General features: G+C 48.6%; 1 protein-coding gene across 1 annotated transcript; it reads left to right on the plus strand.

Moving 5' to 3' along the window:
- The first annotated feature begins 406 nt into the window (after window positions 1-406).
- LOC137535585 (gastrula zinc finger protein XlCGF57.1-like) lies at window positions 407-12,804 on the plus strand. Its single transcript, XM_068257437.1, has 2 exons — window positions 407-486; window positions 10,337-12,804. Exon 2 carries the CDS (start codon window positions 10,455-10,457, stop codon window positions 11,685-11,687), a length of 1,233 nt encoding a protein of 410 aa, XP_068113538.1. The 5' UTR covers window positions 407-486; window positions 10,337-10,454; the 3' UTR covers window positions 11,688-12,804.
- The last annotated feature ends 1,906 nt before the right edge of the window (window positions 12,805-14,710 follow it).

Raw genomic sequence — 14,710 nt, forward strand, 5'->3', positions numbered from 1 at the left:
ATAGAGCCAGAGTGTAATGAGGCTGTCATAACACATATGGCCACCAGAGGTCACTATAGAGCCGGAGTGTAATGAGGCTGTCATAACACATATGGCCACCAGAGGTCACTATAGAGCCAGAGTGTAATGAGGCTGTCATAACACATATGGCCACCAGAGGTCACTATAGAGCCGGAGTGTAATGAGGCTGTCATAACACATACGGCCACTAGATGGCGGCGGCAGGCAGCGATTGTTCCGCTATGTGTTCTGCTCCGGCTGCAGTTCTCAAAATCGCCACCAGATGTCGCCGGTGAAACAGATCTATAGTAAGGAAGGAGCTGCAATTCTCCCGACGGCCGCCGAGCGGAAGGGGCGGGGCCACGCGGAAGCGCTGTGAAACGCAGCTGAAACGCAAACACGGAAGTGATTGGAAACCCGGGCGGAAGTGCTGGCAGGAAGTGGGTGTGATCACACCGAATGTCTTCCCCGGGCTCTGCCGAGCAGGTCAGTGACTCTCCACCTCATGTGCCCTGCTGTGTCTCCTTCCTGAACCCTCCCCGACCCGCAGCCCCTCCCCCTTAAAGGGCCACTCTGCTTGGTTGCCCCTCCCCTGTACTCTGGGGGGGGACCTGCAGCCGGGCGGAGTCAAAGCGCTTGTACTGTTTATTGCTGTTTATTCTTATTGTTTTTTCCCCACATGATTGTCTCTTCTTCCCCTTGTGTCTGTGTTGTGTCTCCGCCCCCTTCCCTCAGGGGCCCCGCCCTCCATTATTATAATAACAGCTCCCTGCCCCTGAGGAGCACATGGTCCTAGGGTTGCCACCTTTTGGGGGGAAAAATACTGGCTTGTAGGCGTGGTCTGGGGGTGTGGCCTAAAAGTGGGAGTGGTTTGTCCCGACATTCTTAGTTTGGATCTGGGCCTCCTGCATAGCAACAAAACGCATCTCGAGCCTACAGGCTGGTTATGCATTTGTACAGCCTCAGTCCTGCAGTGAATAATCACAATACTTTTTTTTTTACTTATTGCAGTCAGTCGGGTGCTGTTTATAGTGGCTTTTATAGCAGTGACATATTTTTCATAATTAGAAGATTATTTTACCTTAAAAAGGTCGTTCCTTAACCTCCCTGGCGGTAAGCCCGAGCTGAGCTCGGGCTATGCCGCGCAGGGGGAGATCTCAGCCCCTGGTGGGGCGATTTGTGCGCTGTAAATTGCTGTGCGCGCAGCCAGCACTTTGCTAGCCGCGCGCACAGCTTGATCGCCGCCGCTCTGCGGCGATCGGCCGCACGCAGCGGCTGAAGAGGGCCCCCCCCCCGCCAGAGCCCTGCGCTGCCCGGACCAATGAGTTCCGGGCAGCGCTACGGGCTGGATCGGGTGTGCCTGACGTCAGGACGTCGGCTGACGTCCATGACGTCATCCCGATCGTCGCCATGGCGACAGGAGAAGCCAAACAGGGGAACGCGTTATATACGCGTTCCCCTGTTTGCTATAGATGCCGGCGACGATAGGACTAGAGGGCCACATGCGCCCTCTAGTGGTGTTTCATGTAGCTACCACTCTGGTAGCTTTACATGAAACAAAAAAAAAAATTAAAAAAAAAAAGGATTTTTTTAAATTAGAAAAAAAAAAATTAACCGCCAAGGAGGTTAATTTAAAGTACCCCTGAACTGAGGTACTGCTCATTGTCCTTGGGGTCTCCCATACCCCTTCATATTTGACGGAATCCTTCAGTTGAATATGAAATCCAGGAGGCTCCGCCTAACGATGGAGTGCGAATCAGAACTGCGCTGGTGTAAGTTCCAAATGGTGCAAACACAGAGAAAGCAAGTGCTCATTCACAAGCATTGTCTATTACTGTGCTGATCAAAACCCACGCCTGGCAGTTTAGAGTAGTGGGGGGTTGGTGGATTAATAGGGGTAACCCTGAGGATAACGAGCAATGCCAGGACACTTCTATGAAGGTAATATAGCCCACAATGGGCATCCTTCAATAGATTTTACCCTGGCTCAGGGGTACTTTCAGAAACATTCAAGATGGAGTCTTAAATGCTAAGAAGGCTCTAAAGGTCCCGTTCATATACTCAATGTCACTCAACGGCTATTGGGACCCAATTCCTCGGGCGACATTGCAGGGCAAAGGCTGTGCAGACACGTTGCTTGCTTGCTAGGAAGGAAACAATGCATTCTCCCGGGCTGCTGCAGATTTTGGATTGCGGAGGCGTTTCTGCCTCAATGTTAAGTATAGGAAAAACGCAAACCGCTCTGAAAAACGGCACTTCAGAGCGGTTTGCCAGGCGTTTTTTGTTACAGTAGCTGTTCAGTAACAGCTTTACTGTAACAATACACGAAATCTACTACACCAAAAACGCTTCACAAAACCGCAAAATGCTAGCTGAAACGCTACAGAAAAATAAGAAAAAGCGTTTCAAAATCTGCTAGCATTTTGCGGATCTGCTAGCGTTTTTTGGTGTGCACCAGGCCAATGTGGGCAACATGTCAGCAGAAAACAAACACAATTTGGGCCACATTTCAGCAAAAAACAAACACAATTTGGGCCACATTTCAGCAAAAAAAAATGCAATTTGGGCCACATTTCAGCAGAAAATAAACGCAATTTGGGCCACATTTTAACAGAAAACAAACGCAATATGGGGCACATTTTAGCAGAAAACAAACGCAATTTTGGCCACATTTTAGCAGAAAACAAACGCAATTTGGGCCACATTTTAGCAGAAAACAAACGCAATTTTGGCCACATTTTAGCAGAAAACAAACGCAATTTGGGCCACATTTTAGCAGAAAACAAACACAATTTGGGCCACATTTTAGCAGAAAACAAACACAATTTGGGCCACATTTCAGCAAAAAAAAAAAAAAAATTTACTCACCTGACAGAAGTCCCCTCACACTGCCGACCTCTGGCGTGCAGCTCCCCGGACGATCCTCCTGCAGTCTCCCGCACTGAACTGAATAGCAGGGCCACGGGAAGATGGCACCCGAAGCCCTGTACTGGAGACACAAATAGTCTCCAGTACAGGACTTTGGACGCCATCTTCCCGTAACCCTGCTCTGCAGGCTGGAGCGGGGCTGCGCTGGCTGCCTATTAGACGCCGCGGCGCAGACAACAGTGTGACGTCTTGATGACGTCACGGAGCCTCCGAGGCCCCTAAAAACATGAGGCCCCAAGCGGCTGCTTGGTGCCTGGTGGCGCCCGTGCTGTACACACGCTTTTTAGCAGAGGTGGTTGTTAGCAGCCTCCTTGGACAAGTTTCATCAGGCCTTAAGATTAGTTTGATAAGGAGCCCTTGGTTATACAGTTATGCCCCTGCTGTAGCAGGACATACCACACATTAACTTTAAAGGGCAACTGAAGTGAGAGGGATATGGAGGCTGCCATATTCATTACCTTTTAAACAATACCAGTTGCCCGGCAGCACTGCTGGTCCGCTTTACTGGAACAACCACACTTCACCACCATTACAGGTCTCTAACAGGGATGCTCAAATCCGACTCGGGAGATAGCCGGATAGTTGCTATCCGGATATCTCCCAGGAGGGCTGTGCGGGGTGGGTCCCTCGGCGCCTCCCACGATGCGCTCCACGCAGCAGTCACGTGAGTAGTACAAACACTTCCTCCTTCCAGGTTGAAGGAGGAAGTGTGGAGCGCATCGTGGGAGGCGCTGAGGGACATATCTAGAAGACGTCAGACAGGTAAGCTTGACCGCTTGAACCGCCCACCCCCCCCTCCCCCAAACACCCCCGCACAGCCGTCCTGGGAGATATCCGGATAGCAACTATCCGGCTATCTCCTGGGTCAGATTTGAGCATCCCTGGTCTCTAACTCTAGAACTGGAAGCCGGTGCAAGCCCCCTGCGTGTACACCTCTCCTGCAACACCATGTACTAGAACAAACTTAGATCCTGCACACAAAAGGCTTCTTAAAATATCTGTATTAGCAGCATACAGAGCAAGCAGAGGCACACGACAGGTTTTCTCAGGTGAGGAAGAGCTATGCCCAAAACATGTTGTGTGCCTCTGCTTGCTCTGTATGCTGCTAATGCAGATACTTTAAGAAGCCTTTTGTGTGCAGGATCTAAGTTTGTGTGCAGGATCTGCTAGTCTGCTTGGCTGCAGTAGTGTCTTAATAATGCCAATAACCTCTCTATCGAAAAGTATTAGAGGCAGAGGATCAGCTGAGCTGCCAGGCAACCGGTATTGCTGAAAATGAAATAAATATGGCCACCTCCATAGACCTCTCACTTCAGTTGTCCTTTAAAGTGAACCTGAGATGGTTCACTAGCCCCTATTTATACTTACCTGGGGCTTCCTCAAGCCCCATGAGCACTGGGGCCTCCCTCGCCATCCTCCTCGGCCCCTCTGTTCTGCCGCTATATCTCGCTGTTCTGCTGGGCAGTCACGGGCTTCTGTGCATGGGCATCTCGGGTGTGCCCACACCCCTCATCGTACTTCGGTGTCCTGGAGGATTCTGCGCCTGTAGGGGAGTTTATCTGCCCTGGGCTAAAGCCAGATCTCAGCGGACCATTGGAGAGGACATTACACTGTCCTCTCCCTCTGACTGCTTGTGATCTGGCAGCAGGTGGGAACGTAGCCTAAGGACTCAGTCACATCACTGATGCAGAATGGCCGTGCTATTGGGACGCAATGCATATGATTGCACGCCATCTGCGCGCTGCTGATCTCATTCATTACAGTGAATGGGATCAGCGCTGTGATTCCTGAAAAATGCATGCAGCAGTGTGATAGCGCATCACACTGCTGTGCTGTACTGTACAGCGCAGCATAGAAGTGCGGTCTGTGCACTTCTGCCATTCTTGCGTGTTGCACATAATATGTGCTGCCAAAATGTGCACCAAAGTGCCTATGATGTGAATGAGTCTTTATCCTGTAAAAGCAAAAAGACTGTTTCCATTAAGTCTGAATGTGCAGATGGGAAACTACTGCCGATTCAAACAATAGCTTGCTGTCCAGATCGCTTGCCAATCTGGACAGCAGTTCTCCAAAGCACACACCTGAATCCCTGTAACCATAACTATAGTGATTCAGCTTCGCAGCAGCACTGGTGACATGCCCCAATGGAAATGGACATGGCACCTTACAGGTGGGAATGTCTGTTATCGTCTATAGCTACCATTCAGAAAAAAAGAATTGGTTGAAGTAGCTGCAGGGCTCCTGCTTTTCAGACAACTTGCAAGCTCAAAAGCCCCATTTGATTGCAGTGTTAATCTGCATATCTTTAGGTAATAGCCTTCTTCACAAATGTTTGACGCTGTAACAGCCTGTCATTAACACCTCCTGGTCCCTCAGGAATTTTTACGACAGGTAGCCTCTCCTGGACTCCTGGTACAGCGGAATATACTCTATTCACTCGTAACAATTCACTGAAAGAGAACTGTGACAGACTGACAACTGAGCCGACCATGAGAAACATAGAATGTAATTATGGAGAACCTGTGTGACGCTGCAGACTTCAAAGTTTCAGAAGACTGCACTGACTGCAGAGGAGGAGGGGCAGACACTCTGCTTGCTGCGTGTAGAATACATTGCACTTCCTCCTTCTACACCTCGGCCACGAACAGCTAGTGTAGGCACAGGAGTGGGGCGGGCCAGCCCAGCCAGTGGAAGCGCTCTCATTGGCTGGCAGCAGTTTGGGGAGGTTTTATATAGCAATGCTCTGTTTCTCCTCTTGTTTTTACCGGCAAATCCTGAGCAAATGCCCTGCCGGTAAAAAAAATATTCCGGCACCGGCTTTCTAATGAAAAAAACGGCCCTGCCGCCCGAATACCGGCTGGGTGGCAACCCTACATGGTCCTGCCTCTGCAGCGCCCTCCTCTGGCCTCAGAAAATGTGGCATAAAGGAGAAATTCCTGGAGACGGGGCAGAGATGCAACCAATCATACCAAATCTCCAAGCCGAGACCCCGGACCACATATCACACAAGCCTATGACCCCTGACCTTCTGAGAGGCCCTCCGCCTGCAGGGGGTAGGCAGAGGTGCAGCCGGATGAGGTAGTACTCTCCAGGGTGCAGTATGGATGGTTGCTGAGATTCAAATAATTCCAAGTTGGTGCAAGATTATTCAAATGATGTAAGCCAGAGCTGCCCACACTTTTTGGCTTGTGAGCTACTTAAAAAAATTAGCAAGTCAAAATAATCAACCTATGTACAATTTTAGGAGCACACTTGGATATACAGAATGGAAAATGTAGTGGGGTTGGGATCTACCATGAAGTCCTTTGTACTCTACCGGTAAATTGCGATCTACCTAATGGGCACCCGTGATGTAAGCAAATATATGCCGCTTGAAAATGGACCAATGCACACTTTTGCATAATTCTGCACCTACTAGTAATTATTTGCATCTTACTGACCATACCTAGTCACCCACTTATGTCCTCGGTGTAGCAGCACAGCCCCTCCCCTCCATGTCACGATGCAGGCAGTGCAGATAAAGTAGAGAGTGAACAGTCACCCCAGATGCTGTAGTACGCCACTAATGATAGCAGAAGCAAAACATTATAAGCAGAGGTTACTCACAAAGGGAGGTTGCAAGGGGTCACCAACCACTGCAGGCAGGTCGCACTTTTAGAAAGAAGGCCCTAGGGGCCCGTAAAAAAAGTGCTCAAACCTTGGCTCTTGACGCAGTGAGGCACTTGATTTGGCCTGAGGAGGTGGGCGGGGCCCCATGAGGCGCGCTGCCAGTGCTATTAAAGTTCATTTTTATATGAATTTGTATTCATTGAGGTAAGCCACCACAAACTTTATGTTATTGTTTTTAATTCATTTTATCATTTTCTGGGTGACATTTCATCCTGTTAGGCAGTGCAGATGTAACCTGACAAGCTGTTCAGCACATGCAGGAGATAAGCTAGCCACACATGGGTCAGTAGCGTGGCAGCACATGCAGGAGATAAGCTAGCCACACATGAGTCAGTAGCATGGCAGCACATGCAGGAGACAAGCTAGCCACATATGGGAAAGTAGCGTGGCAGTACAAGCAGAAGATAAGCTAGCCACACATGGGTCAGTAGCATGGCAGCACATGCAGGAGATAAGCTAGCCACACATGAGTCAGTAGCATGGCAGCACATGCAGGAGACAAGCTAGCCACATATGGGAAAGTAGCGTGGCAGTACAAGCAGAAGATAAGCTAGCCACACATGGGTCAGTAGCATGGCAGCACATGCAGGAGATAAGCTAGCCACACGAGTCAGTAGCATGGCAGTACATGCAGGAGATAGGATAGCCACACATGGGACAGTAGCGTGGCAGCACATGCAGGAGATAAGCTAGTCACACATGAGTCAGTAGCATGGCAGCACATGCAGGAGATAGGATAGCCACACATGGGTCAGTAGTGTGGCAGCACATGCAGGAGATAAGCTAGCCACACATGGGTCAGTAGCATGGCAGTACATGCAGGAGATAGGATAGCCACACATGGGTCAGTAGCGTGGCAGCACATGCAGGAGATAAGCTAGTCACACATGAGTCAGTAGCATGGCAGTACATGCAGGAGATAAGCTAGCCACACTAGTCATTAACGTGGCAGCACATGCAGGAGATAAGCTAGCCACACTAGTCAGTAGTGTGGCAGCACATGCAGGAGATAAGCTAGCCACACATGAGTCAGTAGCGTGGCAGCACATGCAGGAGACAAGCTAGCCACACATGGGAGAGTAGCGTGGCAGCACATGCAGGAGATAAGCTATCCACACATGGGAGAGTAGCGTGGCAGCACATGCAGGAGATAAGCTAGCCACACATGAGTCAGTAGCGTGGCAGCACATGCAGGAGATAAGCTAGCCACACATGGGACAGTAGCGTGGCAGCACATGCAGGAGATAAGCTAGCCACACATGAGTCAGTAGCGTGGCAGCACATGCAGGAGATAAGCTAGCCACACATGGGTCAGTAGCATGGCAGTACATGCAGGAGATAAGCTAGCCACACATGGGTCAGTAGCGTGGCAGCACATGCAGGAGATAAGCTAGCCACACTAGTCAGTAGTGTGGCAGCACATGCAGGAGATAAGCTAGCCACACATGGGTCAGTAGCGTGGCAGCACATGCAGGAGATAAGCTAGCCACACATGAGTCAGTAGCGTGGCAGCACATGCAGGAGATAAGCTAGCCACACATGGGTCAGTAGCGTGGCAGCACATGCAGGAGATAAGCTAGCCACACATGGGTCAGTAGCATGGCAGCACATACAGGAGATAAGCTAGCCACACATGAGTCAGTAGCGTGGCAGCACATGCAGGAGATAAGCTAGCCACGCATGAGTCAGTAGCGTGGCAGTACATACAGGAGATAAGCTAGCCACACATGGGTCAGTAGCGTGGCAGTACATGCAGGAGATAAGCTAGCCACGCATGAGTCAGTAGCGTGGCAGCACATGCAGGAGATAAGCTAGCCACACATGAGTCAGTAGCGTGGCAGCACATGCAGGAGATAAGCTAGCCACACATGAGTCAGTAGCGTGGCAGCACATGCAGGAGATAAGCTAGCCACACATGAGTCAGTAGCGTGGCAGTACATGCAGGAGATAAGCTAGCCACACTAGTCAGTAGCGTGTCAGCACATGCAGGAGATAAGCTAGCCACACATGGGAGAGTAGCGTGGCAGCACATGCAGGAGATAAGCTAGCCACACATGAGTCAGTAGCGTGGCAGCACATGCAGGAGATAAGCTAGCCACACATGGGTCAGTAGCGTGGCAGCACAAGCAGGAGATAAGCTAGCCACACATGAGTCAGTAGCGTGGCAGCACATGCAGGAGATAAGCTAGCCACACATGAGTCAGTAGCGTGGCAGCACATGCAGGAGATAAGCTAGCCACACATGGGTCAGTAGCGTGGCAGCACATGCAGGAGATAAGCTAGCCACACATGAGTCAGTAGCGTGGCAATACATGCAGGAGATAAGCTAGCCACACATGAGTCTGTAGCGTGGCAGCACATGCAGAAGATAAGCTAGCCACACATGGGTCAGTAGCGTGGCAGCACATGCAGGAGATAAGCTAGCCACACATGAGTCAGTAGCGTGGCAGCACATGCAGGAGATAAGCTAGCCACACATGGGTCAGTAGCGTGGCAGCACATGCAGGAGATAAGCTAGCCACACATGGGTCAGTAGCGTGGCAGCACATGCAGGAGATAAGCTAGCCACACATGAGTCAGTAGCGTGGCAGCACATGCAGGAGATAAGCTAGCCACACATGGGTCAGTAGCGTGGCAGCACATGCAGGAGATAAGCTAGCCACACATGAGTCAGTAGCGTGGCAGCACATGCAGGAGATAAGCTAGCCACACATGGGTCAGTAGCGTGGCAGCACATGCAGGAGATAAGCTAGCCACACATGGGTCAGTAGCGTGGCAGCACATGCAGGAGATAAGCTAGCTACACATGAGTCAGTAGCGTGGCAGCACATGCAGGAGATAAGCTAGCCACACATGGGTCAGTGGCGTGGCAGTACATGCAGGAGATAAGCTATCCACACATGAGTCAGTAGCGTGGCAGCACATGCAGGAGATAAGCTAGCCACACATGGGTCAGTAACGTGGCAGTACATGCAGGAGATAAGCTATCCACACATGGGTCAGTAACGTGGCAGCACATGCAGGAGATAAGCTAGCCACACATGGGAGAGTAGCGTGGCAGCACGTGCAGGAGATAAGCTAGCCACACATGGGTCAGTAGCGTGGCAGCACATGCAGGAGATAAGCTAGCCACACATGGGAGAGTAGCGTGGCAGCACGTGCAGGAGATAAGCTAGCCACACATGGGTCAGTAACGTGGCAGCACATGCAGGAGATAAGCTAGCCACACATGGGAGAGTAGCGTGGCAGCACGTGCAGGAGATAAGCTAGCCACACATGGGAGAGTAGCGTGGCAGCACATGCAGGAGATAAGCTAGCCACACATGAGTCAGTAGCGTGGCAGCACATGCAGGAGATAAGCTAGCCACACATGGGTCAGTAACGTGGCAGCACATGCAGGAGATAAGCTAGCCACACATGGGTCAGTAACGTGGCAGCACGTGCAGGAGATAAGCTAGCCACACATGGAAGAGTAGCATGGCAGCACATGCAGGAGACACTGCATGTGAGTGATGTAGGGTAGAACTTCAGGAGCCTTGTTCAGAGTGCTGCTGCACAAACCACCCTCTCAGGAGGTCCCATCATGAGACACTGCACAGCTCTCTTAAGCATCAGGGAATGTATCATTTTAAGATTGGGTTTAAATGAAAACATCTTTGTAGGAGTGTCAAACTACTGCACTTTGTGAGGGTATTTTTGTCACACAGCATTCATTTCTGCATGTTTCTTCTCTTCTCAGTTTTTAGAAATGTGAACCAGACGGGGGAAGAGTGAGCGCAGTTTGACCATCAGGGCCAGAAGGCAAGGTTGGTGAACATTTCTACAGCAGAAGAGTTCATCAGAGGTGACAGAAAACCATGAGCAGCTGCTTAGAAAAGGTCATTGAGAAACTGACAGCAGGCAGAGAGGGACTCGCCAGCTGCAACTCCTCCGCAGCGAAGGGTGGAACAAAAAAGACTTCTCTTCTGGTGAAGGAAGATTCTGTCCAATGGAAGAAACCAGATCCAAGCAATGGAGAACATTCAGTGTCAGAGGCGAAATCATCTGAATCTAAGGAAGAACTGGACTTCTGTGAATCAAGTAGCCTCACAGATAATTACACATACACCTTCACAGACCATCCTCTGTCTCATGTAAAAGAAGAACCTCATGCATTTAGACATGGACATCTGCGCCCATCAGCTTTTCCGTTTCAATATCCATCTTGCTCCTCTAAAGAGGACCACCTCTCTTGTGAAGATGGAAACCTCTCAGATGATGAGTCCTACCTTCCTTCAGGTTCTCTGCAGCATGGGTCAGTTCATATCAAAGAGGAACCCCACGAAGAAGAAGATTTTCCCACCACGGATATGTACTTCTCTGCTGACAGTGAAGACATGCAGTCTTATAGTTCTCACATTAAAGGGGAATCTGTGAAAGATGAAGATGGCCATTTCGCCCAGTTCTCAATGATTGAGTCACCCGGGAGGTCGTACAACCAGCAGAAACTGTTTTCCTGTTCTGACTGCGGAAAGGGCTTCACCCGGAGAACACATTTCACCACCCACCAGAGGGTCCACACAGGGGAGAAACCTTTCTCATGTTCTGAATGTGGCAAGAGTTTTTCTCAAAGGTCGTATTACATTTCCCACCAGAGAATACACTCAGGAGAGCGACCTTTCTGTTGTTTCCAGTGTGGCAAGACTTTCCGGATAAAGAGTAGCCTGAATAAGCACCTGAGAACCCACCAGATCGACAACCCGTTCACTTGTTCTTTCTGCCAGAAGACCTTCATACATCAAGGCCATTTTCTGGCCCACCAGAGGATCCACGTGGAAGAAAAGAAGTTCTCTTGTCCTCTGTGTGGAAAGTCCTTCATCCATCATGGACATTTCATGGCCCACCAGAGGAGTCACACAGAAGAAACTCGATTTTCCTGCCTGTATTGTGAGAAGTCCTTTATCCACAAAGGCCACTTTGTGGCTCACCTGAGAATTCACACAGGTGAGAAGCCTTTTTCTTGCCCAGAGTGTGGAAACAGTTTCAGTACTCATCATAATCTGGTTGTCCACCAGAGGCTCCATGCAAGTTCTTCCATCTCCTTCTTCTGAACACGACACTCGTTACTAGAACTTCTCTCTCAGAAATGTGAAAGTGGTTATCCTTTGTAACATCATCTGTTTAATCTCAGGGGTGGACAGAAGAGGATGCATTTTGAAAGTACTTAAAGTGTGGAAGGCTTGAAGCTCATAATCTGTTGTCTTTTTCATTAATTGAGGGGAATTGCAGAGGTTCCAGGACCAACCATATCTCTCTTGTGTGCCCAACACCCTCACCCCATCTACGTAGAGCTAGGGCAGAATATTTTATGCAATAAATGCAGACTTAATAAAACTCAGAGGAGCTATATTTACACACACTGACCTCAGTAGGATTTCAGGTAGTGAAACATCAACAGTAATTTCTTTATGTCCCTTGTCTGCCCACTTTCCGGGACTGCTACAGGTGTGGCTGAAGGAGGGAATTTATGAAAGGCTGCCACGACAGTCCAGCAGCTTATCCTTCCAAAACCTCCTCATACATTTGCTGTTGGATAGGGAGCTCGATTATGTAATAAAGAGTCCCACTGTTTGAACTATTCCCGTATACACAGACGCATTCAAGTATTTTTTGATTATGTGTATTCTGTGTGATCTTAAACGTGTGAGCATTTATTAACCTGTGATTGTATCCTCTCAGTGTTGGCTCTCATAGTTGCTTCCAGTCTCAGTATTCTGCAACATTTCTGTCACTCTGGAGCAAAGGTTATGTAAATGATCACGCAGGATGCCACCTGACCCGCCACGGATTATTGGAATTTGTGTATTCCTTTGACTCTGTAGATTGCTCCATTGCTGATTGGACTGTTATCGTCTCTGTGCGTAGTGCTGTAGAAAGCTTCCTAGGAGAGTGCGATTCCAGCTGATGTCCATCCACTATAGGAATCGGCAGGTTTCAGAAACATCTCAGGGAAGGGGCCGGATCATTGTAGCACCCGTATCGGATGGACAGCTGTGCGGTGGAAAAAAACCCGACATGTAATCTCATTGAAATGAATTTATTTTCATTCTGTAATCCAAAGATATAAATTTGTATTGGCCCATGTAAATATTAGGATATCTTTAAATCACAAAAGGCCAAGATAGTCCTATGGTATGTGAAATAAAGGTCATTTGATGGACAAGCGTACTTATTAGATGTAAATCTTTCTGTTTGGAATCAAGGATTGAAGTGAAAGTCAGCAGACTGTACATCACATCTGTCACATCTGGTCGGGAATGGATACAATCGGTTGCAGAGGTTGTGCTGGCCAAGTTTTGTCCACTTTTCAAAATGCTCATATCTCCTAGAATTATTATACTGTGCTCTCTAGACAGGTCCTAAGTGTCCTCAAAGTTTGAACTCTATCGTATTAATGAACCCCTGAACTGGGTCTCCCTCCCCCCCCCCCCCCCCCAAAACAAATGACTGAAACCCAGGGGTGTGGAGTTGGAGTCAGAGCAGTTTTTGGGAACCAAGGAGTCGGAGTGGGTGGTTTCAGTACTGACTCCATAGCCTTGCTGAAACCCATAGTGCGCTATATCACCTCCGTAGAAATGTCCTGCCACTGCTTGATATCCATGGGATCCCCCCATGCCTGATCCCCAGTGGTCTTCATATTCGATGGAATCCTCCTGTCAAATTTAAAACCCAGGAAGCTCCCTCAAGCGAAGGCGTTCAAATCAGAACTGTGCAGGCGCAAGTTCCAAACCTTGTGAGCACAGAGAAAGCAATCGGTCCTTCACAAGCTGGAAATTCGTGCCTGCACACTTCAGAGCAGCTATGTGTTGCTTGGAGGAACTTCTGGTAGAAGGCACGGGAGCTACAGGGACTAGGAAAGGGGGGGAGGGGGACCCCGAGGACAACAAGCAGTGCCAGGACACTTCTACAAATGTAATCTAGCCCACTATGGCCTTCATTTCATACATTTTACCCCAGTTCTGGGCTATTTTAAAAACTAAAAAAAACTCCCATCCAAGTTTTATCTCAAAAGTACAATAAATCGAGAAAGGGATCCGCACACAGACTTTTCAGGAACAACGTGAATAGTATTGTTTGTCTGCTCATGTCTTGATAAAAGGGAGCAGATAGGCCCTGAAATGATCGTTGGCTTGGACAATCAGTTGTCGTGTATGTGTGCATTGGAACGATAAAATCCACTTTGTTCCTGAAAGGTCTGTGTGCGGATCCCGTTCTCGATTTATTGGACTACTGTTGCTTCGGGATCCATGCACCAGCTTCACTCCATTTCAGGTTCATTTGCGGTTCTTTTGATTGAATGATCTCAAAAGTAGCGATAAAATAGGTGGTGAAGGTCTGGCCGTCACCATTTCCCGACACTGTTTTATGACCGCTGACTTTTCCTCTGAGGTTCCTCCTGCTTCATAAAGGAATAAAACAATATCTGGTCTCTCCTCTTCCACACTTGTATCTTCAGATGGGAAGCAGAAGATGGAATATTGTATTCTGATTCCTATTAATATATGTCACCATCCCTTATAAGAGTTGTTTAATGGTCAGTTGATATACATACCTCTCAACATTTTAAGATGAGAAAAAGGGACACTTAAGCCACACCCCTGATCACACCCCTGTCACACCCCCTAGTCACACATACCATAAAGATTTCATCAGAAAAATATGTTGTTTTACACTCTGGTCCTTTCTATCCTGGGTCATTTTCCTTCATAGTAACATTTTTAAATTAGTGATATATCAATTCAAAGGATGGGAATAAAGTTTAGAGTCAAACACATTTATTAGTAGATAAAGACCAATATTTATATACAGAGAGGGACAAAGTCCTGAAAGAGGGACAAATGAGGAGGAAATAGGGACAGTTGGGAGCTCTGTATATATAGATATTTTTGTATCATTTCTCAGAAGTGAGATATTCTTGAGTTCTGGGTTTTTCTTCACCCGTCACTGTGGAGAGCTTTGGCTTTTATTCCACAGTCTCTCCATCGTCACGTTGAGAAGATCCAGGAGGGAGAGCAGCTGTCCCTTCTGGCCACATTAGAAGCACTTGTCTGCTAAAGTATAAAGAACTGCTGAT

The sequence above is a fragment of the Hyperolius riggenbachi genome, chromosome 10 (assembly GCF_040937935.1).
Source record: "Hyperolius riggenbachi isolate aHypRig1 chromosome 10, aHypRig1.pri, whole genome shotgun sequence".
Lineage (NCBI taxonomy): Eukaryota > Metazoa > Chordata > Amphibia > Anura > Hyperoliidae > Hyperolius > Hyperolius riggenbachi.